This window comes from Dendropsophus ebraccatus, chromosome 12, assembly GCF_027789765.1.
Source record: "Dendropsophus ebraccatus isolate aDenEbr1 chromosome 12, aDenEbr1.pat, whole genome shotgun sequence".
NCBI classification, from domain to species: Eukaryota; Metazoa; Chordata; class Amphibia; order Anura; family Hylidae; genus Dendropsophus; species Dendropsophus ebraccatus.
In genome coordinates, this window is record NC_091465.1 from 4855565 (window position 1) to 4881541 (window position 25977).

Genomic DNA, 25977 nt, shown 5'->3' on the forward strand with positions numbered 1-25977 from the left:
TAATTCACTTCTATTTAAAAATCTCCAGTCTTCCAGTACTTATCAGCTGCTGTATGTCCTACAGGAAGTGGTGTATTCTCTCCAGTGTGACACCGGTCTCTCTGCTGCCACCTCTGTCCATGTCAGGAACTGTCCAGAGCAGCAGCAAATTCCCATAGAAACCCTCTCCTGCTCTGTACAGTTCCTGACATGGACAGAGGTGGCAGCAGAGAGACCTGTGTCAGACTGGAGAGAATACACCACTTCCTGCATAACATCCAGCATCTGATAAGTACTGGAAGACTGGAGAATATTTAAAGTAAGAAATTCAGTGACAGCAAAAAGAGATCTTAGAAATCCCAGGTGAGTGATTAGAAACCAGCTGTGGCTAATAACACTATGGCTGGAAGGTAAGTAAAGAGTGTTACCACGCCGTCATCCTCCCGCACCACATACTGGGCCACTTTGAATGAGCTCAGATACTCGTTCATGTTCTGGATTTCTGTGTCCTCGGTGGCGTCCTGGTTTCTATCGAGGAGTTTGGAGATGGCACCGTCGTCGTAATGGATGACACTGCTGTCCTCCACGTCCTTATTGTCACCTGCAAAGTCCAAGACAGAGAAGTCTGGCAGATAAGGAGACTGCAAGCGGGATGATGATGGGAGTTGTAGTCATCAAGACCTAGAATTCAAGGGTCTCAAAGGATTCATTCCAAAAATCTGCAGCTGTTATGGAAGACAAAATCATACGACTGCAAGACACAGAAAGGAGATGTCCACTTACAGTGACCAACAAGGGCTTAAAGGGGTACTCCGACAAAAATTATTTTCTTTCAAATCAACTGGTTTTAGAAAGTTATAGGGATTTGTAATTTATTCCTATTTAGAAAATCTCCAGTCTTCCCGTTCTTATCAGCTGCTGTATGTCCTGCAGGAAGTGGTGTATTCTCTCCAGTCTGACACAGTGCTCTCTGCTGCCACCTCTGTCCATGTCAGCAACTGTCCAGAGCAGCAGCAAATCCCCATAGAAAATCTCGTCTGCTCTGGACAGTTCCTGACATGGACAGAGGTGGCAGCAAAGAGCACTGTGTCAGACTGGAAAGAATACACCCCCTTCCTGCAGGACATACAGCAGTTGATAAGTACTGGAAGTCTGGATATTTTTAAATAGATGTCATTTTCAAATCTATATAACTTTCTGCGACCAGTTGAGCTGAAAGAAAACACCTTTAGCTGGAGTTCCCCTTCCAAATGCAGCTACCGACTGCTATTACTCTGACTTTCCCTCCCATCAGCACAGACCTTATAGAATTTGGGGGTACGTAGGGTGGCGTCAGGGCTCTGAACACACATCAGGCTCATAAAAGTGGCGGCAACTTTTTTACCTTATTGAATCATAGACCATATTATTGCCGCCACCTTCTAACTGAGCATGTGCAGAACAGTCACACCCATATGAAGTCTCCCTTAAAACATCTGGTGTTACTTTGTTGCATTTGACAATTTGGGATGAGATGGTCAGTCATTGGGCAGCACTGACAATAACCCCACAGGACTGGTTGTCAGAAAGTTACTGACCCCCATCATTAGTCAGTTTTTGGTTTGACACATTGTTAGATTAATCTTCTGTAATGTGGACATCTTCTTCACTTACATTAGCATAACATATAGCTATATACACCGTATAGCATGAAATCAACAGCCGCATCCACGTAATGAGCGTCACAGCCATGATGAGTGAGCGTCCCGGCAGCCGCGGGGGTTACAGGACAGACGTGGTAGTGACAAAGCTGGGAGGTAGCAACACACATAAAATTCACATAGGGCGTACAGAGCATTGGGTATTAAAGTCCATGTGTAGAGGGGGAAGATGTAGTGTCCCATTGGAGTTACCCAATCAGGGGTCATTCAGACTAATACTGAACTGGGACTTTGGGACATTGCCGAGCACTGAATTCAAGAAAAATCACAAAAATTTGAGCACTGAATTTGCCCATGTCCAGAAGTCCCATACACAGAGTGACTACTGACCTTTGTTCTTGTGATCAGTCCTCATGGTCACAGTTACAACCTATCCAGTTGGTAAGGGATAACCTTAAAGGGGTATTCCTATCTCGATAAGTTATCCCTTTCCACATGGCAGGAGAAAATAGGCTGATCAGTGAGAATATGACTGTGGGGACCCCCACCAACATTGCCCAAAATGACTAGAGTGTTCCACCTATTCTCTATGGGGCCCCTGGTAACAGACAGCAAACCCTGTGTAGTCTGACCCTGAAGGGCAGCGATCTGCCATCAGTCCCTACTCTTTGGTAACCATAAAGGAAGCATAAAGTTGAGAACTGCTGAATCCGACTACACAGACTTTGTTGTCTGTTACCATGGAGACACATTAGCCAGGTGTAGAACTGCAGACCCAAAATAAATGGAAATGTTACTTCCCTTTGCATTTTAGATGGATTGGGACAAGAGAGCGATTGGTTGTGAAGGACGATGGGGCTGCGTCCAATTTGACAAAAAAACAAAATGGTTTCTGAAGATTTAAGAAATGGAGTGTGACCACATCATCCGATTGGAGTCCGGCTTCTCTAATCACCCCACAATCAGTTCTTAGGCCCTATTCACACATCCTGTTCCTGTCCGCAATTGCGGATCCGCAATAATATAGGACCAATGTATTTCAATGGACCTATACACACATCCGTGTTGTGTACTGGGCTGCAATCCGTTCCGCAAAAAAAAAAGGACAGACCCTAGTACGGACAGTAACTGACACATCCAATACAACTCTATGGGGTCTGTATTTTACTGAAGCAATACGGATGCAATACGGATGCAATACGGATGCAATACGGACTGAATTTGCGGATTGTATACTGACTGAAATTTGCGGATTGGAAAAATATACTGACGTGTGAATAGACCCTTACTTTGATCAATCATGTAAGGTATGGACCGGTGAGGTGTATAGACGGGGCAGCAGGCAGGGGACCCCCTCTATGACATTAATAAGGGGACAGTTCAAACTGAGGAACAGACGCAGAATTTGAGCAGAAATTGGAAATTCAGAGGCCCAATGACTTCTATAGGATTTCTCTATCGGACATTCTTTGGGCGGAAATCGGTTCCGCAGCAGAACATTCCGCGCCTAGATTTCGCTGTGTGAATAAAAGAGCGGAGATGGCACTGAACTCAATAGGACATTGCCCTGTGTGTATTTTACTAGCGGAATTTCCAGGGGAATACGTGTAAAATTAAACGCAGATTCCACTTGAAATTCGCTGTCCTTCATACTGATGTAATAAAACGAGTGGACCCATTACTGCTTCCTGAAATCCTCTGTGGTGCTGTGAGACCCACTCCTTATCTTGTACATATACTGTAGACTGTGCTCAGTACAGGGGGTGGGGGGGTCCGGTTATGTCAGGTCATGAACTGGGGACCCCCAGGATTTGTTATTTGCCTCTATGTGAAATTTAGCCATTCAGCAATAATTTATGCCGACACTTTGAGGGCAAGGTGACGCAGGAGAGTGGCCACTGCTCGGGCAGCATGGCAGCCATCCAACCACACAGCCGCTCACCGGTTTTCTTGCACACTGTTAAGTTGCCGCAGTGATGGTCTGCAGTAGAGAGGAGGGAAGACACAAAGACATGAATGAAGAAATCCTGCAGATGGCGCCACATCACACATCGCTGCAGAGCATCACAACTGATTCTGACCACAAGAGTGTACAGCAGGAAACTACAGAGGAGCGTCAGGAACCTTACAAATCCACCGGCCCAGGCTTACTACACCTGTCTAGTCTTAGAGTAGGAGAGACAGTCCTACATTAACCTCTAGACTACAAGGGATGATTACATTAAACTTTAAAATACCAGGTATGATTGCAATAAACCCTAAACTGACCTAGACCACCAGGGATGATTACACTAAGCTCCTGGACCTTATAGATGAGCGTATCAAACCCTATGCTGCCCTGGATCACCAGGGATGACTACATTAACCCCTTCCCTGTCCTAAACCAATATGGATGCTGACATCAACCCCTTATTGCCCTAAACCACCAAGGATTTGGGGAAGTACCACTCAGTACACCAGACCACAGGGATCTTGTTGGTCATTCATCCCATCAGTATATACACAACTAGAGACGTCTACATTAACCCTTTCACTACCCCAGATGCCAGAAATATTAGGTGATAATATGACTATAATAGTTAATGAGGTAACTGGAGGCTGCACAAGGGGCATAGCCACATCTGCCTCAGACTGCTCGGTATGTATTCAGACTTGGCTGGTCTTTTAGATCCAGCTGTCCCCTTATATAAGTACACATGTCCCTATATTATATGAGAGCAGTCACAGAGCCTCCTGTAGAAGTTTCCTCCATGTTCCTGCACTATGTGATGGGTAAGATTAAAGGGGTTATCCTGCCTAGAAAACATGGCCGCTCTCTTCAAGAAACAACTCCACCCTTTTCCTTAGTTTGGGTCCCATTGAGGTGATTGGAGCTGAGCTGTAATGCCGCCAACAGCCTGAGGTCAGGGGTGGCGCTGTTTAGTTGTGCTTTTTCTAATCTTGAACAATTCTCAGATCAGAGACAAAATCAGTTGTGATGTCCGGTCATACATGATCCCACTATATCCACGTCAATAATCATTGCAAATCAAATAACCTAAACAGCATAGAATTACACAATAAATTATTATTATTATTACATCTGATATATATATACAGTGGTGCCTTGGATAACGAGCATAATCTGTTCCGGAACGGCACTTGTAATCCAAATCCACTCTTAAACCAAAGCAAATTTTCCCATAAGAAATCACAGAAATGCAGACAATTGGTTCCACACCCCAAAAATAATGATTTATTATTCTGAATAACATGTAAAACAAATGAAACAAACATTCAGAAACAGCAGAATCTGTGATATTATAGGTTACTGTACAGTAATGGAGAGGATGGGAAACAGAGACTGCAGGGAGCAGGAAGGAATGAGCAGGGCAGATGGGGGCACATACAGGCAGCACTCTCTGTCCGGGGAGAGAAGGGTTACAGCTATGGAGAGATTACCTCCACAGTCCTGTCCCCTGATGTAAGCCCCAGCCTGAAGTGGATCTGCTATGATTTGGAGGGTGAGGGAGGCTTCCTGGGTCAGAGTACAGGGCTGTAGACCCCTCTATAGAGACCATGCCCCTCCCCCACTCCCCCTCCCACCCAGTACAGGGAGCTCTTACACCAAAGCAATGCTCTTACACCAAGTCACTATTTTAAAAAACTGTGAGCCTAAACCAAAACGCTCTTAAACCAAGTTACCACTGTATATATATATATGTGTGTGAAAATATGTGACAATATTATCCTCCTGAGAGGCTGTGATATCCAGAGGATCCGGACTACCATCACATTTAGGCTGTGTTCACACGCTGCAGTCTTTTTGTGCATTTGCTGCAGATTTTGACAGTTCCATCACAGTTAGGGATGTGTACACTACGGAATTGCCGCGTATAACCCTCGTCGTATTCCATCGCTCGTCCCCGCACGTGGCGGCGCGCATTTCCGTCTGTGTCATTCTATGCACGGGCGGATTACACATTCCGCCGAAAGAATTGACATGTCATTTCTTTTGGCGGAATGCGTAATCCGCCCATGCATAGAATAGTGTCTATTGCACGGGCGGAAATGCGCGCCGCCACGTGCGGGGACGAGCGACGGAATACGACAAGGGTTATACGCGGCAATTCCGTAGTGTGCACGCACCTTGATTTGGGAAAATCTACAGCAAATCTGCAGCACATGAACACACTCTTAGGATAGCTTTAACCGTTTGAAGGTGCGGATCCGCAGCAGATTTGATCTAAATAACTCATCTGCTGCAAATCCTGTACATGTGAATGCACCCTTAAAGGGGATCTGTATTCTGCATTTTGTGGTTAAAAAATAAATAAAATTTTCCACCACAATGTATATGTATCCCCCGTCCACAGGATACAGGTGTCAGGAGTATGAGCCCGGCTATATGTGGAAAACCTTGGATACGGGATGAGGAACCTCTAAAACTACAAATCCCATCATGCCCAAAACCAAAGCTGTGGCCGTCCAGGCATGATGGGAATTGCAGTTTTGCTGGAGGGCCGCAGGTGGAGCCTACAGGGGGATTTTAAAAAAAACTTCTTATTTGCTCAAAATGTGCAATTTTTCCAGTGTTTTGCACCAAAACATTTTACAGCATTGCGCAAAAGTGACAGCGTTCCACAAAAATTTCTGCCTGGTGGGTACAACATGGAGACCCCTCTTTATGGCGTCCATAAGACCTAACATGGACTGAGATGACAACCATATCCTATAGGGGGGTCCTGTACAAGTAAATGACAGGCCATATCTATGTGTAAAGAGAACCTAAGGCCACCGCTCATAGCAACCAATCACATAATACAGGCCCGAAGGTCTGGTGGGTCCCACATGGAGACCCATAGGACCTAACATGGTGACAACCACAACCTGTGGGATCACTGAGGGGTCCTGTACAAGTAAATGACAGGCCATATCTATGTGTAAAGAGAACCTGGGGCAACCGCTCATAGCAACCAATCACAGAATACAGGCCCGAAGGTCTGCCATGTGCCACAAAGCTGGTAGGTACCACATGGAGACCCCTCTTTACGGCGTTTATAAGACCTAACATGGACTGAGGTGACAACCACAACCTGTGGGATCACTGAGGGGTCCTGTATAAGTGACTGACAGGCCATATCTATATGTAAAGAGAACCTGAGGCGGTCACTCATAGCAACCAATCAGGATCCAGCTTTTAGTTCTCTAGCAAAGATAAGAAAATGAAAGCAGTTATCTGATTGGCTGGGCGGACAGATCCTCCATGTTTAGTCATACATCGTTGTGGCTATTTGTGGACAGCCTCTTCTCTGAGGAAATGTGAATGTACTGACCTCCTACATGATGGCTGACCTGGTTGCTATGGGAAACAAGGCCCCACTTCTGATTTGTCAGCAGAGATGTCTACAACAACCAACCAGGTCGCTGCTTTCAATTTCCAGAGCTGGAATGTGATTGGTTGCTATGGAAACTCCTCTACCCTCAGCCTGCCGTCCTTATCATAGGGCTCGGGGGATGTCACAAAATGAATAGTTATCCCTTAGGCTAGGTTCACACTGCGTTTTCAGCATCCGTTTAACGGATCCGTTTTTTTTAACGTCCAGAAAAATAGGGTCAGCAACGTTTTTTGGTCCGTTTTGGTCCGCCAAAAAAAACGGATCCGTTTTTTTTATAATGGAAGTCAATGGAAAAACGGATGCACACAAATGAATCAGTTTTTTGCAATCCGTTTTTCATGCGTTTTTTGCAAAAAACGGATGCGTTAAACGGATGCTGAAAACGCAGTGTGAACCTAGCCTTATCAACAAGACGGGGATAACTATCTGATCAGATGGGGTCTCCGGCCCAGATGCGGCCATCACAGGGGGCGAGAATAGCCAAGGCCGCTGTCTTATATAGTTTATGTTACTCCCAACAACTTCAATAGGAGCTGTAGAAAAAAGTGTAATGCTGCGAGCCAGGAAAGAGGCAAATCCCCTTAGGGTATGTTCACACTGAGCAAATACGGTGGAATCCCGCCGTGCTCAGTCTCCGCTTCCTCCCCTCTCAACTTGTCACTTCCTTGAGCGGAGAGCTGCGGCAGCGGAGGAGCGCGCGCTCTCCCATAGACGGGCACTGACACACTAAGACAGACGGGATTCCGCCTGATTTGCTCAGTGTGAACATACCCTTAATGTCTACATGGGCATACCCCTTTAACAACTGGGTGTTACTATCCGCCATGTCAGTGGGATGTTTGACCGTCCACCATCAGACTGTGCACACATATTCTGGAGAGAGGAATGGGAATGCGAGGCTGTCACTTCCAGGAGGGATAACAGAGGGGCAGCACCATAAAGGGAGGCTATCAGATGTGAGCAGAGAGCCGTCAGATCCTCTGTAATGAAATCAATAATAATAAGAAAGAACCCAGAGGTGTTGTACATGGAGGCATTGTGCTCCTTCACCTTCCACGTCGTCCTTGAAGAGCTCCTCCGTTCCAAACTTCAGGATATCGTCCAGTTCCTGCTTTGTCATAGAGCCAGATTTAGATCCCAGGCCCGGCCGGACCACCAGATGGGTCAACATCATTTTTCTCTTGGCCACCTGGGTGATCCTTTCTTCTACGGACGCTCTGGTGACGAAGCGGTAGATCATGACTTTTTTATTCTGCCCGATTCTGTGAGCGCGGCTGAAGGCCTGTAAGAGAAGGATTCATCGTGAGGGTCTCCTGGAACGTGGTCCCATTGTCCAGTGTATTATGGAGGACCCATTTCCATCTACCTCATGGCTTTGCTGTGTGTGCACACCAGTGAATTCACTACAGCGGTACCAACCTACAGTGAACCAGAATGGCACTTGTACAGTTACTGGGCTGAGCCGCAGTACCCTAGAATGGCCACTAAACAATGTATGGCACTGTCTGCTTCCAGCTCTGTTCACATTGTATATTGGTGCTGCAAGCTGCTGGCACCCTGATGATCTGACAACATTGGCATATAAAACCCCCTTTAAAAAAACATCCTGAGAATCAAACCCCCTGAATAATGAGTGAGGAGCTGACCTGTATGTCGTTGTGTGGGTTCCAGTCTGAGTCATAAATGATGACAGTGTCGGCTGTAGCTAAGTTTATCCCCAGTCCTCCGGCACGGGTAGACAGGAGGAAACAAAACTGCTGAGCGCCTGGAGCTAAAAGACAGAAAAGATCATAATAAATACGCTGCAGATAATATATATACGGAAACGTCACACGTGTACGGCAGCCCAGGCGGTGGCAACAAGGAGGATCCCTGTGCATTCATTACATCACACGTGTACGGCAGCCCCAGCGGTGGCAACAAGGAGGATCCCTGTGCATTCATTACATCACACGTGTACGGCAGCCCCAGCGGTGGCAACTAGGAGGATCGCTGTCTGTCCATCACGTAACACGTGTACGGCAGCCCCAGCCGTGGCTAAAAGGAGGATCCCTGTGCGTTCATCACATCACACGTGTACGGCAGCCCCAGCGGTGGCAACAAGGAGGATCCCTGTGCATTCATTACATCACACGTGTACGGCAGCCCCAGCGGTGGCAACAAAGAGGATCCCTGTGCATTCATTACATCACACGTGTACGGCAGCCCCAGCGGTGGCAACTAGGAGGATCGCTGTCTGTCCATCACGTAACACGTGTACGGCAGCCCCAGCAATAATGATAAATAATAATTTTTATTTATATAGCGCCAACAGATTCCGCAGCACTTTACAATTCAGCAGTGGCAACAAGGAGGATCGTTGTGCGTTCATCACATCACACGTGTACGGCAGCCCCAGCGGTGGCAACAAGGAGGATCCCTGTGCGTCCATCCCACATAAACCACCTAACGCTTTGGTGACCGGGTGTTAGTTACCCAGGCTGACCTGCTCGGTGGCAGTGGTCGGTGGCTGTCACTTGCTGCTGCGAGAGGGGATGAGGGAGCTGCTGCATTCAGAGTCTTGACACAGGACAATAGACATGGCCGCCTTGGTGACCACATACCGTCATGTCACAGAGGAATCAAGGTCAGTAAATCAGAAAGATATTAGTTTTGGGCTGGGTTCTATCTTGTAATGTTTATTGCTGAGCAGTGGAAAAGATGGCAGACACAGCCCGATAACAGTGCCGCATACGGCCTCGCAGATTACAGGGAAGCCGCAACATCATCAGGGAGGGGCTGCACTTATAAAATAACAGCAGCCATTATAATATTCTCTGCCAGTGACCTAATGGGAACTGCTCGCAAATCCTCCAACAGCCAATGGCTGCGTACAGTTCTGCTATCTCACCTATAGGTGGCAGTATTGTTGTAGTTATTGTCAGTGTTTTAAGAAATGTCGGAGGAGACTAATGGTCTAGAACAGGGGTGTCAAACTCGGGCCCTCCAGCTGTTACAAAACTACAATTCCCATCATGCCTGGACGGATAAAGCTTAAAAATAGTAGTTATATAACAGCTGTGGGCCGGAGTGTGACACCTGTGATATAGAAGGAGTTGTTGCCTCTCCTCCCCCAGTACTATATGAGGCATCAGCAGGTGTTTTCATACCCTGACCGATCAGTAGAAGGAGCGAGAAGATGACCCTCTCACCGCTCTGTGAGACCTGGACGTCCCCATAGATTTGCACTAGGAGTCCGTCCAGGTCATGTGACCCAGAGCTAAGTGCGTACATCAGTCGCCATCTGAACACTCAGACCCCGACCAATCAAAACTATTTACATGACTATTCACACGTGACATATCTTGACACCTCCTCCTTTAATCCCAGGTGGGCATATGGGCAACTCATCCTTGTAATAAAACTTATTTTCAGGGGACCCTTTACACCCCCATAGAGCGTCTGCATGTCTTGGGGTCCTACTACACAGCCCGGTATACGTCTGCGGGGCCTTTCTAGCAACTCTCCTGGCCGATAACCATCCCCTGTATAAGGAACAGATATAATACTTACACTCTGTATTAGAGGGGTTGTCCAGGCGCCTCTCCTGTCCTCAGGTTGGGTGCGGTATTGCAGCTCAGTTACACTGAAGTGAATGGAGCTGACGTGTAATACCACACACATCCTGAGGACAGGGGTGGCGCTGTTTTTGCAGTAAAGTAGCCGTGTTTTTCTAATCCTGGATATAACCCTTTACCACCACTCATGAGTTGCTGCAAGAAAGTAATATTCCTTCCGGGGACTTGATCTGAGTAATAAAGTAGTACCGTTAAACCTGTCAATGGCTTCCTGGCGCAGCCCTCCGGTTATCCCGCCGTCTATTCGCTCGTACTTATAACCTTCATATTCCAGAAAATCTTCAAGTAAATCCAGCATTTTAGTCATCTATAAAAGTAAGCGGAGTCAGTATATAGTATATCCTGTGCACACCGTGTACAGCGCATGGATCATCGATGCCTTCAGGTCGGTTTAGGAATTCTGAGATACCTGAGAGAATATGAGAACTCGGTGTCCTTCGTCTTTTAGCTTCTTCAGCATCTTCTGGAGCAGCACCAACTTTCCAGAGGATTTCACTAAGGAACTCCCATCATAGGAGCCGTTCGGCAATACCGGGGCCTCCTAAATGGAAAAAAAAGTGCTGAAGAAGGACGGGGGAGATGGTCCCAGCCCACCAGGGCCACTCATACATGAATCATATGAGAAAAGCCCGCCTCCAGCCCACCAGGACCACTTAGACTGAATCATACGAGGAGAAAAGCCCGCCTCCAGCCCACCAGGACCACTCAGACTGAATCATACGAATAGAAAAGCCCACCTCCAGCCCACCAGGACCGCTCAGACTGAATCATATGAGGAGAAAAGACCTCCTCCAGCCCACCAGGACTGCTCAGACTGAATCATATGAGGAGAAAAGACCTCCTCCAGCCCACCAGAACCACTCATACATGAATCATACAAGGAGAAAAGCCCGCCTCCAGCCCACCAGAACCACTCATACATGAATCATATGAGGAGAAAAGGCTGCATCCAGCCCACCAGGACCACTCAGACTGAATCATACGAGGAGAAAAGCCCGCCTTCAGCCTACCAGGACCACTCATACATGAATCATACAAGGAGAAAAGCCCGCCTCCAGCCCACCAGAACCACTCATACATGAATCATATGAGGAGAAAAGCCCACCTCCAGCCCACCAGGACCGCTCAGACTGAATCATACGAGGAGAAAAGACCTCCTGCAGCCCACCAGGACCGCTCAGACTGAATCAAACAAAGAGAAAATTCCCTTCTCAGGCCTAATAGGACCACTCATACATGAATCATATGAGGAGAAAAGACCGCCTCCAGCCCACCAGGACCGCTCAGACTGAATCAAACAAAGAGAAAATTCCCTTCTCAGGCCTACCAAGACCGCTCATACTGAATCATACAAGGAGAAAAGACCTCCTCAGCCCACCGGAACCGCTCATACTGAATCATACTAGGAGAATAGACCTCCTCCAGCCCACCAGGACCAATACTGAATCATACTAGGAGAATAGACCTCCTCCAGCCCACCAGGACCAATACTGAATCATACTAGGAGAATAGACCTCCTCCAGCCCACCAGGACCAATACTGAATCATACGAAGAGAAAAGACCTCCTCCGGCCCACCAGGACCACTCAGACTGAATCATACGAAGAGAAAAGACCTCCTCCGGCCCACCAGTAGCGCTCATACTGGATCATACAAGGAGAATAGACCTCCTCCGGCCCACCAGGACCGCTCATACTGAATCATATGAAGAGAAAAGACCTCCTCCAGCCCACCAGGATCACTCATACTGGATCATACAAGGAGCATAGACATTGTCCAGCCCACCAGGACCGCTCATACTGAATTATACAAGAAGAAAAGACCTTCTCCGGCCCACCAGGACCGCTCATACTGAATAGTATGAGGAAACAAGACTTCCTCCAGCCCACCAGAACCGCTCATACTGAATCATACTAGGAGAATAGACCTCCTCCAGCCCACCAGGACCAATACTGAATCATACTAGGAGCATAGACATCCTCCAGCCCACCAGGACCGCTCATACTGAATTATACGAGGAGAAAAGACCTTTTCCGGCCCACCAGGACCGCTCATACTGAATAGTACGAGGAGCCAAGACTTCCTCCTGCCCACCAGGATTGCTCATACTGAATCATACGAGGAGAAAAGCTCGCCTCCAGCCCACCAAGACCGCTCAGACTGAAACATACGAGGACCTAAAAAAGCCAGAACTCTGCACGGAGGAATGATGAATGTATAGCACATCCCTAGGCTCTTCCCGGTGACAGCCATATAACCCCCTCCATACCCCATCTATTGGGTAAAGGGTCAGATTTATCAATGTCTCTAACATAAGTGACCCCCTACTCAAATACTGGAAGTCCCTTCTATGATCATACAATGTACTGCATATGAAGGGTACAGTCTGAGTATGGTTTCCACTCCTTGGGTACATCATACAGGTTGTCAAACTAGACCATAGGGTGTGCACCATACATAGGACTTACCCATAGCCCAACCTGATCACATGACACATGGCAGAGGGTCAGTTCTGTGATGCTGTCGGTATAATTGAGATGACGGTATAGGGTGGGCTATCTGCATATATTGAGATGTCAGTGTAAGTTGGGGTGTCGGTATAGGTTGGGGTGTCTGTGTATATTGAGATGTTTGCATAAGTTGGGCTGTAGATATAAGTTGGGATGTCAGTATAGGTTGGGATGGCGGTATATGTTGGGATGTTGGTATAGGTTAGGATGGTGGTATAGGTTGGGATGTCGGAATATATTGGGATGTCGGAATATATTGGGATGGCAGTATATATTGGGATAGCAGTATATGTTGGGATGTCAGTATATATTGGGATGGCGGTATATAATGGGATAGCGGTATATGTTGGGATGTCGGTATAAGTTGGGATGTCGGTATAAGTTGGGATGTTGGTATATATTGGGATAGAGGTATATGTTGGGATGGTGGTATAGGTTGGGATGGCGGTATAGGTTGGGATGTTGGTATAGCTTGGGATGGCGGTATAGGTTGGGATGTTGGTATAGCTTGGGATGGCGGTATAGGTTAGGATGGCGGTATAGGTTGGGATGTTGGTATAGATTGGGATGGCGGTATAGGTTAGGATGGCGGTATAGGTTAGGATGGCGGTATAGGTTGGGATGTTGGTATAGCTTGGGATGGCGGTATAGGTTAGGATGGCGGTATAGGTTGGGATGTTGGTATAGCTTGGGATGGCGGTATAGCTTGGGATGGCGGTATAGGTTAGGATGGTGGTATAGGATGGGATGGCGGTATAGGTTGGGATGTACATTTGTTACGTATAACACAAGGTTCTGCAGATCTTAGTCTGAGTCCTCTGAGAGTCGCTCTTTACGCCATATCAGACATCTGCAGCATCGGGCCGGGGTAATCGATCAATCTCTGTACAGATTACACACAGTGATCAGGAGCGGCCGGGCTCCCGGCTAATGGACGATGATGAATGACCCGTGACTGAGGGTTTGGTGCAGTGCAGCAGTGAGTAATTAGAAATGTCCATGACCTCAGACTGTAACCTGAAGAGACTGGAACACCAATGATATAATAGTCAATATGTGTGACCCGCCGAGTTAACCCTTTATTAGTCATAGACACAGGGCATGTGCAGCCACCCTATGAGGGACAGGAAATCAAACGCTGCCATTCCACACTGAGCATGTGACCAGAGCCCTGGTGGGCCGGCAGGAAGATGGCGGCTCTTACCACAGCAGCCACAGGGAAGAGGTAGGGGTGGTTGCAGCATTTCTTCAGGTCCATCATAATATTCAGCAGCGACACCTGGTTCCCACCTCCTTTAGAATTCAAGGCTTCAAAATTTCTGGTTAAAATGAACTTGTAATATTTCCTGAAACAAAGTGACAAAAAGCAGAGAAAACAGAAGAAATAAATGGAGAAGGATAAAGGGTCAGAGGAGATGGAGTACAGAGATCTGCACACGGGTGAGGAGGTTAGAGGTGGAGTATAACCCCCCCCCCCCCCTACACATCCTGTATACACTACTAGTGATGGATACAGGAATATATAGTAAAGTCAGGTGGTGTGGAGCAGGATAAGCGGGGTCACATGACCCTCCTGGCTGGGAACCCCAGTGTACGGCCCTTAGACTATAGGACCAGAGCGGAGAGAGAAGCGCTCAGCCTCATCCTCCTCCTCTGATAACCCAGATTGTAAGTACTACCGTGAAAATCTATTTCTTTCAAATCAACTGGTTTCAAAAAGTTATATAGATTTGTAAATTATTTCTATTTAAAAATCTCCAGTCTTCCAGTACTTATCAGCTGCTGCATGTCCTGCAGGAAGTGGTGTATTCTCTCCAGTCTGACACAGTGCTCTCTGCTGCCGCCTCTGTCCATGTCAGGAACTGTCCAGAGCAGGAGAGGTTTTCTATGGGGATTTGCTGCTGCTCTGGACAGTTCCTGACATGGACAGAGGTGGCAGCAGAGAGCAGTGTGTCAGACTGGAGAGAATACACCACTTCCTGCAGGACATACAGCAGCTCATAAGTACTGGAATACTGGAGATTTTTTATATAGAAGTAATTAACAAATCTATATAACTTTCTAAACCAGATGATCTGAAAGAACAATAAATTTGTTGGAGTACCCCTTTAAGTTTTGTACAGTGACACAATTTAACATGTTAGTTTTCTTGCAGAATAAACACTGTAAGAGCTAAAGAGCTGCCAGGTTTCTTTCCATTTCACAAAAAAAAAAGAAATCCTAAACATCTATTTAAAAAAAACATGTAAAACAGAAAATAAAGTAAGGGAAGCCTGGGGAAGTGCGTCGGTGGTGGCTGCGGTGGTGGCTGCGGTGGCGGCTGCGGTGGTCGGGGGGGATGCGTTGGGATGTCACTCACTTCTGCATTTGGCTGAGCTCCACCCGCACTATCAGCTCTGTTTTGGCTGGCATGTTCTTGAAGACATCTGCTTTCAGCCTCCGCAGCATGTGAGGCCCCAGCAAGTCATGAAGTTTTTTAATTTGGTCTTCCTTAGAGATGTCAGCAAATTCTTCCAGGAAGCCGTCCAGATTGCTGAGAGGGAAACATCACATAAAAAAGCATGTAAACCCCCCGCACAAAGAAAGACGGATCCACTACACCGACACCGACCCAACAATCTGCCAGAGCAGAAGGAAACAGAGCGACACCGAACATTATTCATATGGGATCAGATGGGGGAGACATGGCCGCACAATGCTGGATCACACTACTACTAACAGGGGGAGAGAGAGAGATAGGAGATAGGAGATAGATAGATAGATAGATAGATAGATAGATAGGAGATAGATAGATAGGAGATAGATAGATAGATAGATAGATAGATAGATAGATAGATAGATAGGAGATAGATAGATAGGAGAGAGATAGATAGATAGATAGATAGATAGATAGATAGATAGATAGATAGATAGGAGATAGATAGATAGATAGATAGATAGATAGATAGATAGATAGGAGATAGATAGATAGGAGATAGATAGATAGATAGATAGATAGGAGATAGATAGATAGGAGATAGATAGATAGGAGAGAGATAGATAGATAGATAGATAGATAGATAGATAGATAGATAGATAGATAGGAGATAGATAGATAGATAGATAGATAGATAGATAATAGATAGATAGATAGATAGATAGATAGATAGATAGATAGATAGGAGATAGATAGATAGGAGATAGATAGATGATAGATAGATAGATAGATAGATAGATAGATAGATAGATAGATAGATAGGAGATAGATAGGAGATAGATAGATAGATAGATAGGAGATAGATAGATAGATAGATAGGAGATAGATAGATGATAGATAGATAGATAGATAGATAGATAGATAGATAGATAGATAGGAGATAGATAGGAGATAGATAGATAGATAGATAGATAGATAGATAGATAGATAGATAGGAGATAGATAGATAATGTCCATAATAGAGCGCACTCCCAGTTCCAGTGCTGGAGTGCCAAGCAACGGAGATTGGATTAAATCTCCAACTAAATAAATGCAAGAATTTTGCGGCACATCCGTATAGTGAAAAAAGTTGTGGTATTTATTGGTGCATCAAAAAGCAAGTGCAACGTTTCAGTCTCATCTCGAGACCTTTCTCAAGCAAATACAAGCAGTGACTCCTATCCTTTATAGTGTGTAGCAAATCATGATTAACAGGTGATTAGGAGTGATACAAATCTGGTGCAGAAAATAGTGATAAATAAGGTTCTGTATACTGAACAGATTATTCTGAGATGTGGTTACATATAATACACTCGGTGTGTTATACATTCATATGTGTACGTATGGATCTCGCTGTAGAATCTTCCGGGTACAGTATACAGCAGCCTCTTGATATAATTGCTGTATGAAACCAGGTCGCTGGCAGGAAGGGTATAATCTGCGCTCGCTGTGATGGCGCTAACGCCGGGGACACAGGCCCCGCCCACTATGAATTATTCATCATTTATAGTTTCCACTGTCGGAAACAACTGATCTTAATAATGCTGAGAAGAACGGAGCCGGTGCGATAGCCGAGAGACAAAGGAGGGGGGAGGGGGCGCAGGCTACTCACATCACACGGTGGGGGTCTGCAGGGGGTCTCCCATATATGATGGAAACCCCCCTTTATCCAGACACCCTACAGGTATATACTATATTATATATGATGGGGTTACCCCTCTATCCTGATCCCTACAGGTATATACTATATTATATATGATGGGAATCCCCCTCTATCCTGATCCCTACAGGTATATACTATATTATATATGATGGGAATCCCCCTCTATCCTGATCCCTACAGGTATATACTATATTATATATGATGGGAATCCCCCTGTATCCTGATCACTACAGGTATATACTATATTATATATGATGGGAATCCCCCTCTATCCTGATCCCTACAGGTATATACTATATTATATATGATGGGAATCCCCCTCTATCCTGATCCCTACAGGTATATACTATATTATATATGATGGGGTTACCCCTCTATCCTGATCCCTACAGGTATATACTATATTATATATGATGGGGTTAACCCTCTATCCTGATCCCTACAGGTATATACTATATTTTATATGATGAGAATCCCCCTCTATCCTGATCCCTACAGGTATATACTATATTATATATGATGGGAATCCCCATGTATCCTGATCCCTACAGGTATATACTATATTATATATGATGGGAATCCCCCTGTATCCTGATCCCTACATGTATATACTATATTATATATGATGGGGTTACCCCTCTATCCTGATCCCTACAGGTATATACTATATTATATATGATGGGAATTCCCCTACAGGTATATACTATATTATATATGATGGGGTTACCTCTTTATCCCGATCCCTACAGGTATATACTATATTATATATGATGGGGTTACCCCTTTATCCTTATCCCTATAGGTATATACTATATTATATATGATGGGGTTACCCCTCTAACCTGATCCCTAAAGGTATATACTATATTATATATGATGGAAATCCCCCTTTATCCTGACCCCTACAGGTATATACTATATTATATATGATGGGGTTACCCCTCTATCCTGATCCCTACAGGTATATACTATATTATATATGATGGGAATCCCCCTGTATCCTGATCTCTACAGGTATATACTATATTATATATGATGGGGTTACCCCTCTAACCTGATCCCTAAAGGTATATACTATATTATATATGATGGGGTTACCCCTTTATCCTGATCCCTACAGGTATATACTATATTATATATATGATGGGAATCCCCTTTATCCTGATCCCTACAGGTATATACTATATTATATATGATGGGAATTCCCATGTATCCTGATCCGTACAGGTATATACTATATTATATATATGATGGGAATCCCCTTTATCCTGATCCCTACAGGTATATACTACATTGGATGAGGTGGGAATCCCCCTTTAAGTTATAAGCTAATTGGTATGTATAATGTACAGGTCTATTATATAGGTATATGGATGGTCTATTGTTACTTACTTAAATCTTTCCGGGGTAAGGAAGTTGAGCAGATGGAAGAGTTCCTCCAGGTTATTCTGCAGCGGGGTCCCAGTAAGCAGCAGTTTGTAGTCAATCTTATAGCTATTCAATACCCTAAAGAACTTGGAAAAGAAAGTTATGTGGTGGGGGTCGGGAGGAGAGACGCCGTTAGTCACAGGCTCGCACACTGTTATACACGTTTACTGCACCTGGACGGCCGCTGCCCTGGTTATTTAGCCCCCTGGATGCAGCAGTCAATAGTGATCACAGCATCCGGGCAGATAGCGAGAGCCCCCCCCCCCAATTCCATGTTAATGTAGGGTGACGACTGAAGGCGGCCATCTTTGTACACCCAGCAGTAATGGTGCAGCCAAATCCTCTCCATCCCACAGATGGTAAAATAAAGGGACCATATAATATAGGAAATATAACGAATAACAGACAGCGGGGACAGAGAGCCAATGTCTGTGATCACATGGCTTCATCCCGGCGGGTTTCTCATTCCCTAAGTCCCCGATGCCATTTAATATCTGGACAATAGATATATTAACCCCTTTAAGACCAAGCCTATTTGCACCTAAAAGACCAGGCTCATTTTTCAAAATCTGACCTGTCTCACTTTATGCGCTTATAGCTCAGTGATGCTTTAACGTATGCTAGAGATTCTGAGATTGTTTTTTCGTCACACATGGCACTTTATATTAGTGGCAAAATTTGGTCACTACTTTGTGTGTTTTTTGTGAAAAACATCAAAATATCATGAAAAATTGAAAAAATTTGCATTTTATGAACTTTGAAATTCTCTGCTTCTAAAAAAAGAAAGTTGTATCACATAAATTAGTTACTAAGTCACATTACCAATATGTCCTCTTTATTCTGGCTTCATTTCATAAACATATTTTACTTTTTTAGGGTGTTACGGGGCTTAGAAATTTATCAGCAAATTACCACATTTTCGTGAAAGTTTCCAAAACTGATTTTTTTAGGGACCAGTTCTTATTTTAAGTTGATTTAGGAGGTTTGTATACTGGAAACCCCCATAAGTGACCATTTTGGAAACTAGACACCTTAAAGAATTAATCTAGGGGTATAATGAGCATTTTAACCCTACAGGGGCTGGAGGAAAGTATTCACCATTAGGCCGTAAAAAAATGAAAAATTAAAATTTTCCAATAATATATACGTTTAGATTAAAGTTTCTCATTTTCAAAAGGAACATGAGAGAAAAAGCACCCCAAAATTTGTAACGCAGGTTCCCTTGAGTACTACGGTACCCCATATGTGGGCGTAAACCACTGTATGGGCACACAGCGGGGCTCAGAAGGAAGGGAGCGCCAATTAGCTTTTCCATTGCAAATTTTGCTGAAGAAGTTTCCGAGCGCATTTGCAGAGCCCCTGTAGTGTCAGCAGAGAGAAAAAACCCCATAAGTCACCCCATTTTGGAAAGTGCACCCCTCAAAGAATTCATTTTGGGGTGTGGTGAGCATTTTGACCCCACAGGTATTGGAGGAAAGTATTCAAAAGTAGACAGTAAAAATGAAAAACTCGAATTTTTCCAATAATATGTTCCTTTAGTTTGAAATTTCTCAATTTCACGAGGAACAGGAGAGAAAATTCACCCCAAAATCTGTAACGCAGGTTCTCTTGAGTAGAACGGTACCCCATATGTGGGCATAAACCACTGTATGGGCACACAGCCGGGCTCAGAAGGGAAGGAGCGCCAATTAGCATTTTCTGTGCAGATTTTGCTGAAGAAGTTTCTGAGCACCAGGTGCGTTTGCAAAGCCCCTGTAATGTCTACAGAATAGAGTTCCCCAAAAGTCACCCCATTTCGGAAAGTACACCCCTCAAAGAATTCATCTTGGGGTAGGATGAGCATTTTGGCCCCACAGGTATTAGAGGAAAGTATTCAAAATTAGCCAGTAGAAATGAAAAACTTGAATTTTTCCAAAAATATGTTGGTTTAGTTTGACATTTCTAAATTTCACAAGGAACAGGAGAAAAAATGTACCCCAAAATCTGTAACGCAGGTTCTCCTGAGTACAACGGTACCCCATATGTGGGCATAAACCACTGTATGGGCACACAGCGGGGCTCAGAAGGGAAGGAGCGCCAATTTGCTGGAGCAAAACCGCAGCTAGAAACAGTTATTAGAATAGTGCAGTTACTAAAATAAAATAAAAAAAATTAGATTACAGGTAATGTGGGGTGGTTACGGACAGTCTGGGGTGGTTTTGGGTAATCTAGAGGTGGTTACGGGCAGTCTGAGGTGGTTACGGGTAATCTGGGGTGGTTACGGGTAATCTGGGGTGGTTACGGGTAATCTGGGGTGGATACAGTCAACATGGGGTGGTCACAGGCAACCTGCTGTGGTTACAGGCAACCTGGGGTGGTTAGAGGCAACCTGGGGTGGTTACGGGCAACCTGGGGTGAATACGGACAACCTGCTATGGTTACAGACAATCTGGTATGGTTACAGGCACCTGCTGTGGTTAGAGGCAACGTGGGGTGGTTACGGACAATCTGGGGTGGTTAAGGACAATCTGGGGTGGTTACAGACAATCTAGGGTGGTTACAGACAATCTGGGGTCGTTACAGACAATCTGGGATGGTTACGGATAAACTGAAGTGCTAATAGGTAATCTGAGGTGGGTACCTGTAATTTGGCGTGGTTACGGGCAATCTGGAGGGGGTCACTGGCAATTTGGGGTGGTTAGAGGCAAGGTGCGGTGGTCAGAGGCGACGTGCGGTGGTCAGATGCAAGGTGCGGTGGTTGTGTGCAATCTGGGGGGTTACATGTAATCTGGCATGATTACGGGCAACCTGGGGTGGTTATGCCCAACCTGGGGTGGTTACGGGCAACCTGGGGGGGTTACAGACAATCTAGAATTGTTACGGACAGACTGAAGTGCTTATAGGTAATCTGGGGTGGTTACATGTAATTTGGGGTGGTTACAGGCAATCTGGGGTGATTACGGACAATCTGGAGGGGGTTACTGGCAACGTGTGGTGGTTACGGGCAACGTGCGGTGGTTACGGGCAACGTGCGGTGGTTACGGGCAACCTGCGGTGGTTACGGGTAATCTGGGGGGGGGGTTAGGGGTAATTTGGGAGTAAACTGCAATTATTACTATAATAAAAAGTGTGTTTTCTATTTTTAAGTATGTTTGTCACTTTTTGTACTTTATACATTCATTTACACTGTATTACTATGATTACTGTGATATTTTCTATCACAGTAATCATAGTTCAGTGACAGAGACCAAATTGGTCTCTGTCACTTTAAATTTTCAGAGCTTGGCTGGTTGTGGAGCGCATGCGCACTTCATAACCAGCCAGGGCACGGAAGTGGAAGGAGCTCCAGGAGCAGGTGATGTATAAGGGGTAGGGGGGGTGACTGGGGGACGGGGGTGACAAGGGGGGTGGGGGGACATCACTTTTTATCCCCTGTCACCAATCATTCATGGTGACAGGGGATAAAAAGTGCCGGCGGCACATGGCACAAGCGATCAGCGGTATATAGTATATACCGCTGATCGCTTGTACCAGGACCCCACAGGGGGGTTCCCGATGACTGCCCCAGAGCATGGGGCTTTCATTCATTTTTCTTTTTTGATCACTGTGAACAGACATTAGTCTGTTCACAGTGATAGCGGCGGCCATCTTGGATCCGATGGCCGCCGTGGGAGGGGGGGTTAGTGACTGGGGCACTAGGGGGGCTGGTATGGGGTCTGATTTTACTTATTTCATCTCCCCCCACCGTGGATTCACGGTGGGGGGAGATGAAATACAGCGGCGGCACCGGCCCATTAGTGACCGCCGTTTCGGCGGTCACTAAGGGGTTAATGGGGGTCAGCTGCGGGATCGCAGCTGATCCTCATTATCTCTGGTGCTGTACTCAGATGAGAGCGGGATGGCTGTCCCTGCAGCGATCCCGTTCTCATCACAAAGCCCCCTGAAGTCAGGAACGTATATGTACATTCCTACTGCACGGGGCATGTGCAGTAGGAACGTATATATACAGATGGCTGACGTGAAGGGGTTAAAGATCCGCCTGACGCCAGGACGCGATGACACGGCAGAAGCCGAAGGATCTTCTCTCCTATATTAATCTTTCATCCAGTGAGGGAGTAAACAATCGCTTACTTTGGACTGGTTGTTCTTCAGCCGGTGAGCTTCATCCACCACCAGACAGGCCCATTCGATGGAGCCCAGGATGGCGTGGTCAATGGTGATCAGCTCGTACGACGTCAGGAGGACGTGGAACTTTATTTGAGCTTCTTTCTAAATAGGAAATACAAAGTTTAGCATCGTGATAATATTGTAAAGGTGTCAATGACAGGGATTTGTAAATGACTTCTATATAAAAAAATCTCCAAACTTCCAGTACTTATCAGCTGCTATATGTCCTGCAGGAAGTGGTGTATTCTCTCCAGTCTGACACAGTGCTCTCTGCTGCCACCTCTGTCCATGTCAGGAACTGTCCAGAGCAGCAGCAAATTCCCATAGAAACCCTCTCCTGCTCTGGACAGTTCCTGACATGGACAGAGGTGGCAGCAGAGAGCACTGTGTCAGACTGGAGAGAATACACCACTTCCTGCAGGACATACAGCAGCTGATAAGTACTGGAAGACTGGAGATTTTTTTAATAGAGATAAATTACAAATCTCAGTCTGAAACTTTCTGGCACTAGCTGATTTGAAAAGAAAAAAATTTAGGGTGAGCAACCCCTTTAAGATCCATGGAATGAAGTCAAGGCTCAAGTCTATACTACCCCACTACCTATGTGCTGCGGATCTTCATGAGGATGTAACCTTCCCCCCTCGACATAGACGGTCAGTGGGAAGAAGTGGAGTGCCAGGAGCAGAAGAGGTAGGATCTTTTCTGCTCCCCAGATAATCCCTTTAAATCTTCACTGGGTCCACTACAGTGGTTTTCAACTCATCAACTTTAATAGAATCTTTAAAAAATGTAAATTTGGGTCGATTGGGGTCCTCACCGACCCTCTATCCCTAAAGGGGTTATGCCCAAATTATCCATGGGGCAGGTAATAACTAGCTGACCGGTGAGTCAGACCTCTGGGACCCCATAGATAATGACAATAGAGGATGCCCATTGTAGGGCGCACATGATCCACCACCATTTCATTCACTCGCTATGGGATTTCTGTAGAGATTCAGCACATGGCAATAAAGGGGAAGTGAGTATATGGAGCCTCTCTCCCACCAGAATGGAGAGCGGGATCCCCCTCAGGATCAGAGGGGTTCACCGTTCCTGCGACGACATGAAAGCTACATGGTGGTGATCCTCTTCATAGTGATGTACAGCTCTGGGGGCACATAGGTTATGAATGCAGCCTGCGCTCTTACTCTCATCCGGAACACCTTCTTGCCGCTCTTGATGGCGTTGTCCTCGAAGGAGAATTCGTTCTCTCTGATCACAGCGCGGCTGTCCTTATCCCCGGTGTAGGTCACAACGTAGAACTCTGGCGCCCACATCTCAAACTCCCGCTCCCAGTTAATGATGGTGGACAAGGGGGCACTGACCAGGTACGGACCCTTCGAATGGCCCTGATGAAAGAAGAAGCCATACACAAGATATTATTACAGGTAAGAGAAGCTCTGAATGTGCGCCAAATCACTGTGTGTCCGTTCCTGCGTACAGAGCAGAACTTCTCATAGTAACCCACCCAGATGAGTCCACAGCGGGAGGGACGGACTACAGGGGTCTATATCCATGGCTGAACGGGAGTACACCGCTGCCAGACACCTCAAGAGGATCGGGCTTTACAAGTCACTATGCCTGATCTTTCTTTTCTTAGACATGATCTGTCAGGACGGAGCTGGGAGGCCATGGTGCAGATAAGAGAGTCCGTCAGTCCTACTAATATCCAGCTTCCCTCTAGTGTGTACAGATGTGTGAACAGTGTTCTGAGGTCCATTAACAGTTCACATTACTAGGGATAATCCATTACCTATGACAGAGACGTGTGACCGGCTCATACCATCTTTACTGAAACTGGGTTCAAAAGCAAAATGAGAGGGGACTATTCCCCCCATGGACCACTGGTTGGACCCCATCACCTCCTAATATATACTCTGTAATAGGTTTTATTAGACAAAAAAGGCTTGTACTCAAAAAGCTGTTCTGCCACTCCCCGACCACCACCACGACCAGGCAATGTCGTCTTCATTACAGAGGAGCAAAGTGAAGACAGGTTTGCCGAGTCCATTATAACCTATAGAGGGGGAGGGGCTGAGGGGGATGAATAAGCAGGAAGAGCAGACAAGCAGCTGTACAGTTTGGAGACTGTGTGGGGACATAAAACGCTGGATTCACAGGTCAGAAAGGTCAGTGCTGGTCTCGGAGCTTGGTGAGAGAAGATTGCCGGATGATGTGCTGTGCAGGGCTGCCCTTTCTCCTCTTTGTGCTCACTCATCCCCCTCAGCCCCTCCCCCCTCCATAGAACTTAATGGACACAGAAATCCTGCTTCTTTTGAATTGAGGGGGGAGGTAGGAAAACTGCTTTCTGAGTACTGAAGAAAACTCTTTTGCTTAATTAAACCTATTACAGAGTTTCTCAAAATTGCTTGTACTATTGATACTTATTGATTTCTGATAAGTGACATTTACATGTCCGTTACACTTTACATAAATAGGGTCTGTTCAAACAGGAGAACAATAGGGAATAGATAACTACTCAGTAAGGAGCTATGAATCCTGAGTCATTGGATGGTTGGGCTTCCTGGGGCTGCAACAATGAGCGGTGACAGAGCCGGAGCACTGGGACATGTAGTGCAGAATGCTATCCCAGGAGCGGTGCCAGGGCTGGAGCACTGGGACATGTAGTGCAGAATGCTATCCCAGGAGCGGTGCCAGGGCCGGAGCACTGGGACATGTAGTGCAGAATGCTATCCCAGGAGCGGTGCCAGGGCTGGAGCACTGGGACATGTAGTGCAGAATGCTATCCCAGGAGCGGTGCCAGGGCTGGAGCACTGGGACATGTAGTGCAGAATGCTATCCCAGGAGCGGTGCCAGGGCTGGAGCACTGGTACATGTAGTGCAGAATGCTATCCCAGGAGCGGTGCCAGGGCCGGAGCACTGGTGCATGTAGTGCAGAATGCTATCCCAGGAGCGGTGCCAGGGCTGGAGCACTGGTGCCTGTAGTGCAGAATGCTATCCCAGAAGCAGTGCCAGGGCCGGAGCACTGGTACATGTAGTGCAGAATGCTATCCCAGAAGCAGTGCCAGGGCTGGAGCACTGGGACATGTAGTGCAGAATGCTATCCCAGAAGCGGTGCCAGGGCTGGAGCACTGGTACATGTAGTGCAGAATGCTATCCCA

General features: G+C 46.1%; 1 protein-coding gene across 8 annotated transcripts in view; it reads right to left on the reverse strand.

The window, feature by feature from the left end:
* CHD5 (chromodomain helicase DNA binding protein 5) overlaps positions 1 to 25977 on the reverse strand; it is a 161500-nt gene that overhangs the window by 45761 nt on the left and 89762 nt on the right. For 7 of the 8 annotated variants that reach the window (XR_011359376.1, XM_069948883.1, XM_069948887.1 and 4 more), the window contains exons 15-25: positions 24004 to 24204; positions 22781 to 22918; positions 18635 to 18756; positions 15484 to 15657; positions 14329 to 14470; positions 11024 to 11155; positions 10804 to 10921; positions 8644 to 8768; positions 8048 to 8279; positions 3562 to 3600; positions 408 to 580 (exon numbers count right to left, since the gene is read on the reverse strand). Coding sequence is in view for 7 of the 8 variants with exons in the window: in XM_069948883.1 (XP_069804984.1) it covers positions 408 to 580; positions 3562 to 3600; positions 8048 to 8279; positions 8644 to 8768; positions 10804 to 10921; positions 11024 to 11155; positions 14329 to 14470; positions 15484 to 15657; positions 18635 to 18756; positions 22781 to 22918; positions 24004 to 24204 (1596 nt within the window). In the remaining variant the exon portion in view is untranslated. The remainder of the gene's footprint in view (positions 1 to 407; positions 581 to 3561; positions 3601 to 8047; positions 8280 to 8643; positions 8769 to 10803; positions 10922 to 11023; positions 11156 to 14328; positions 14471 to 15483; positions 15658 to 18634; positions 18757 to 22780; positions 22919 to 24003; positions 24205 to 25977) is intronic. The other variant, XM_069948884.1, reaches the window with a different exon arrangement.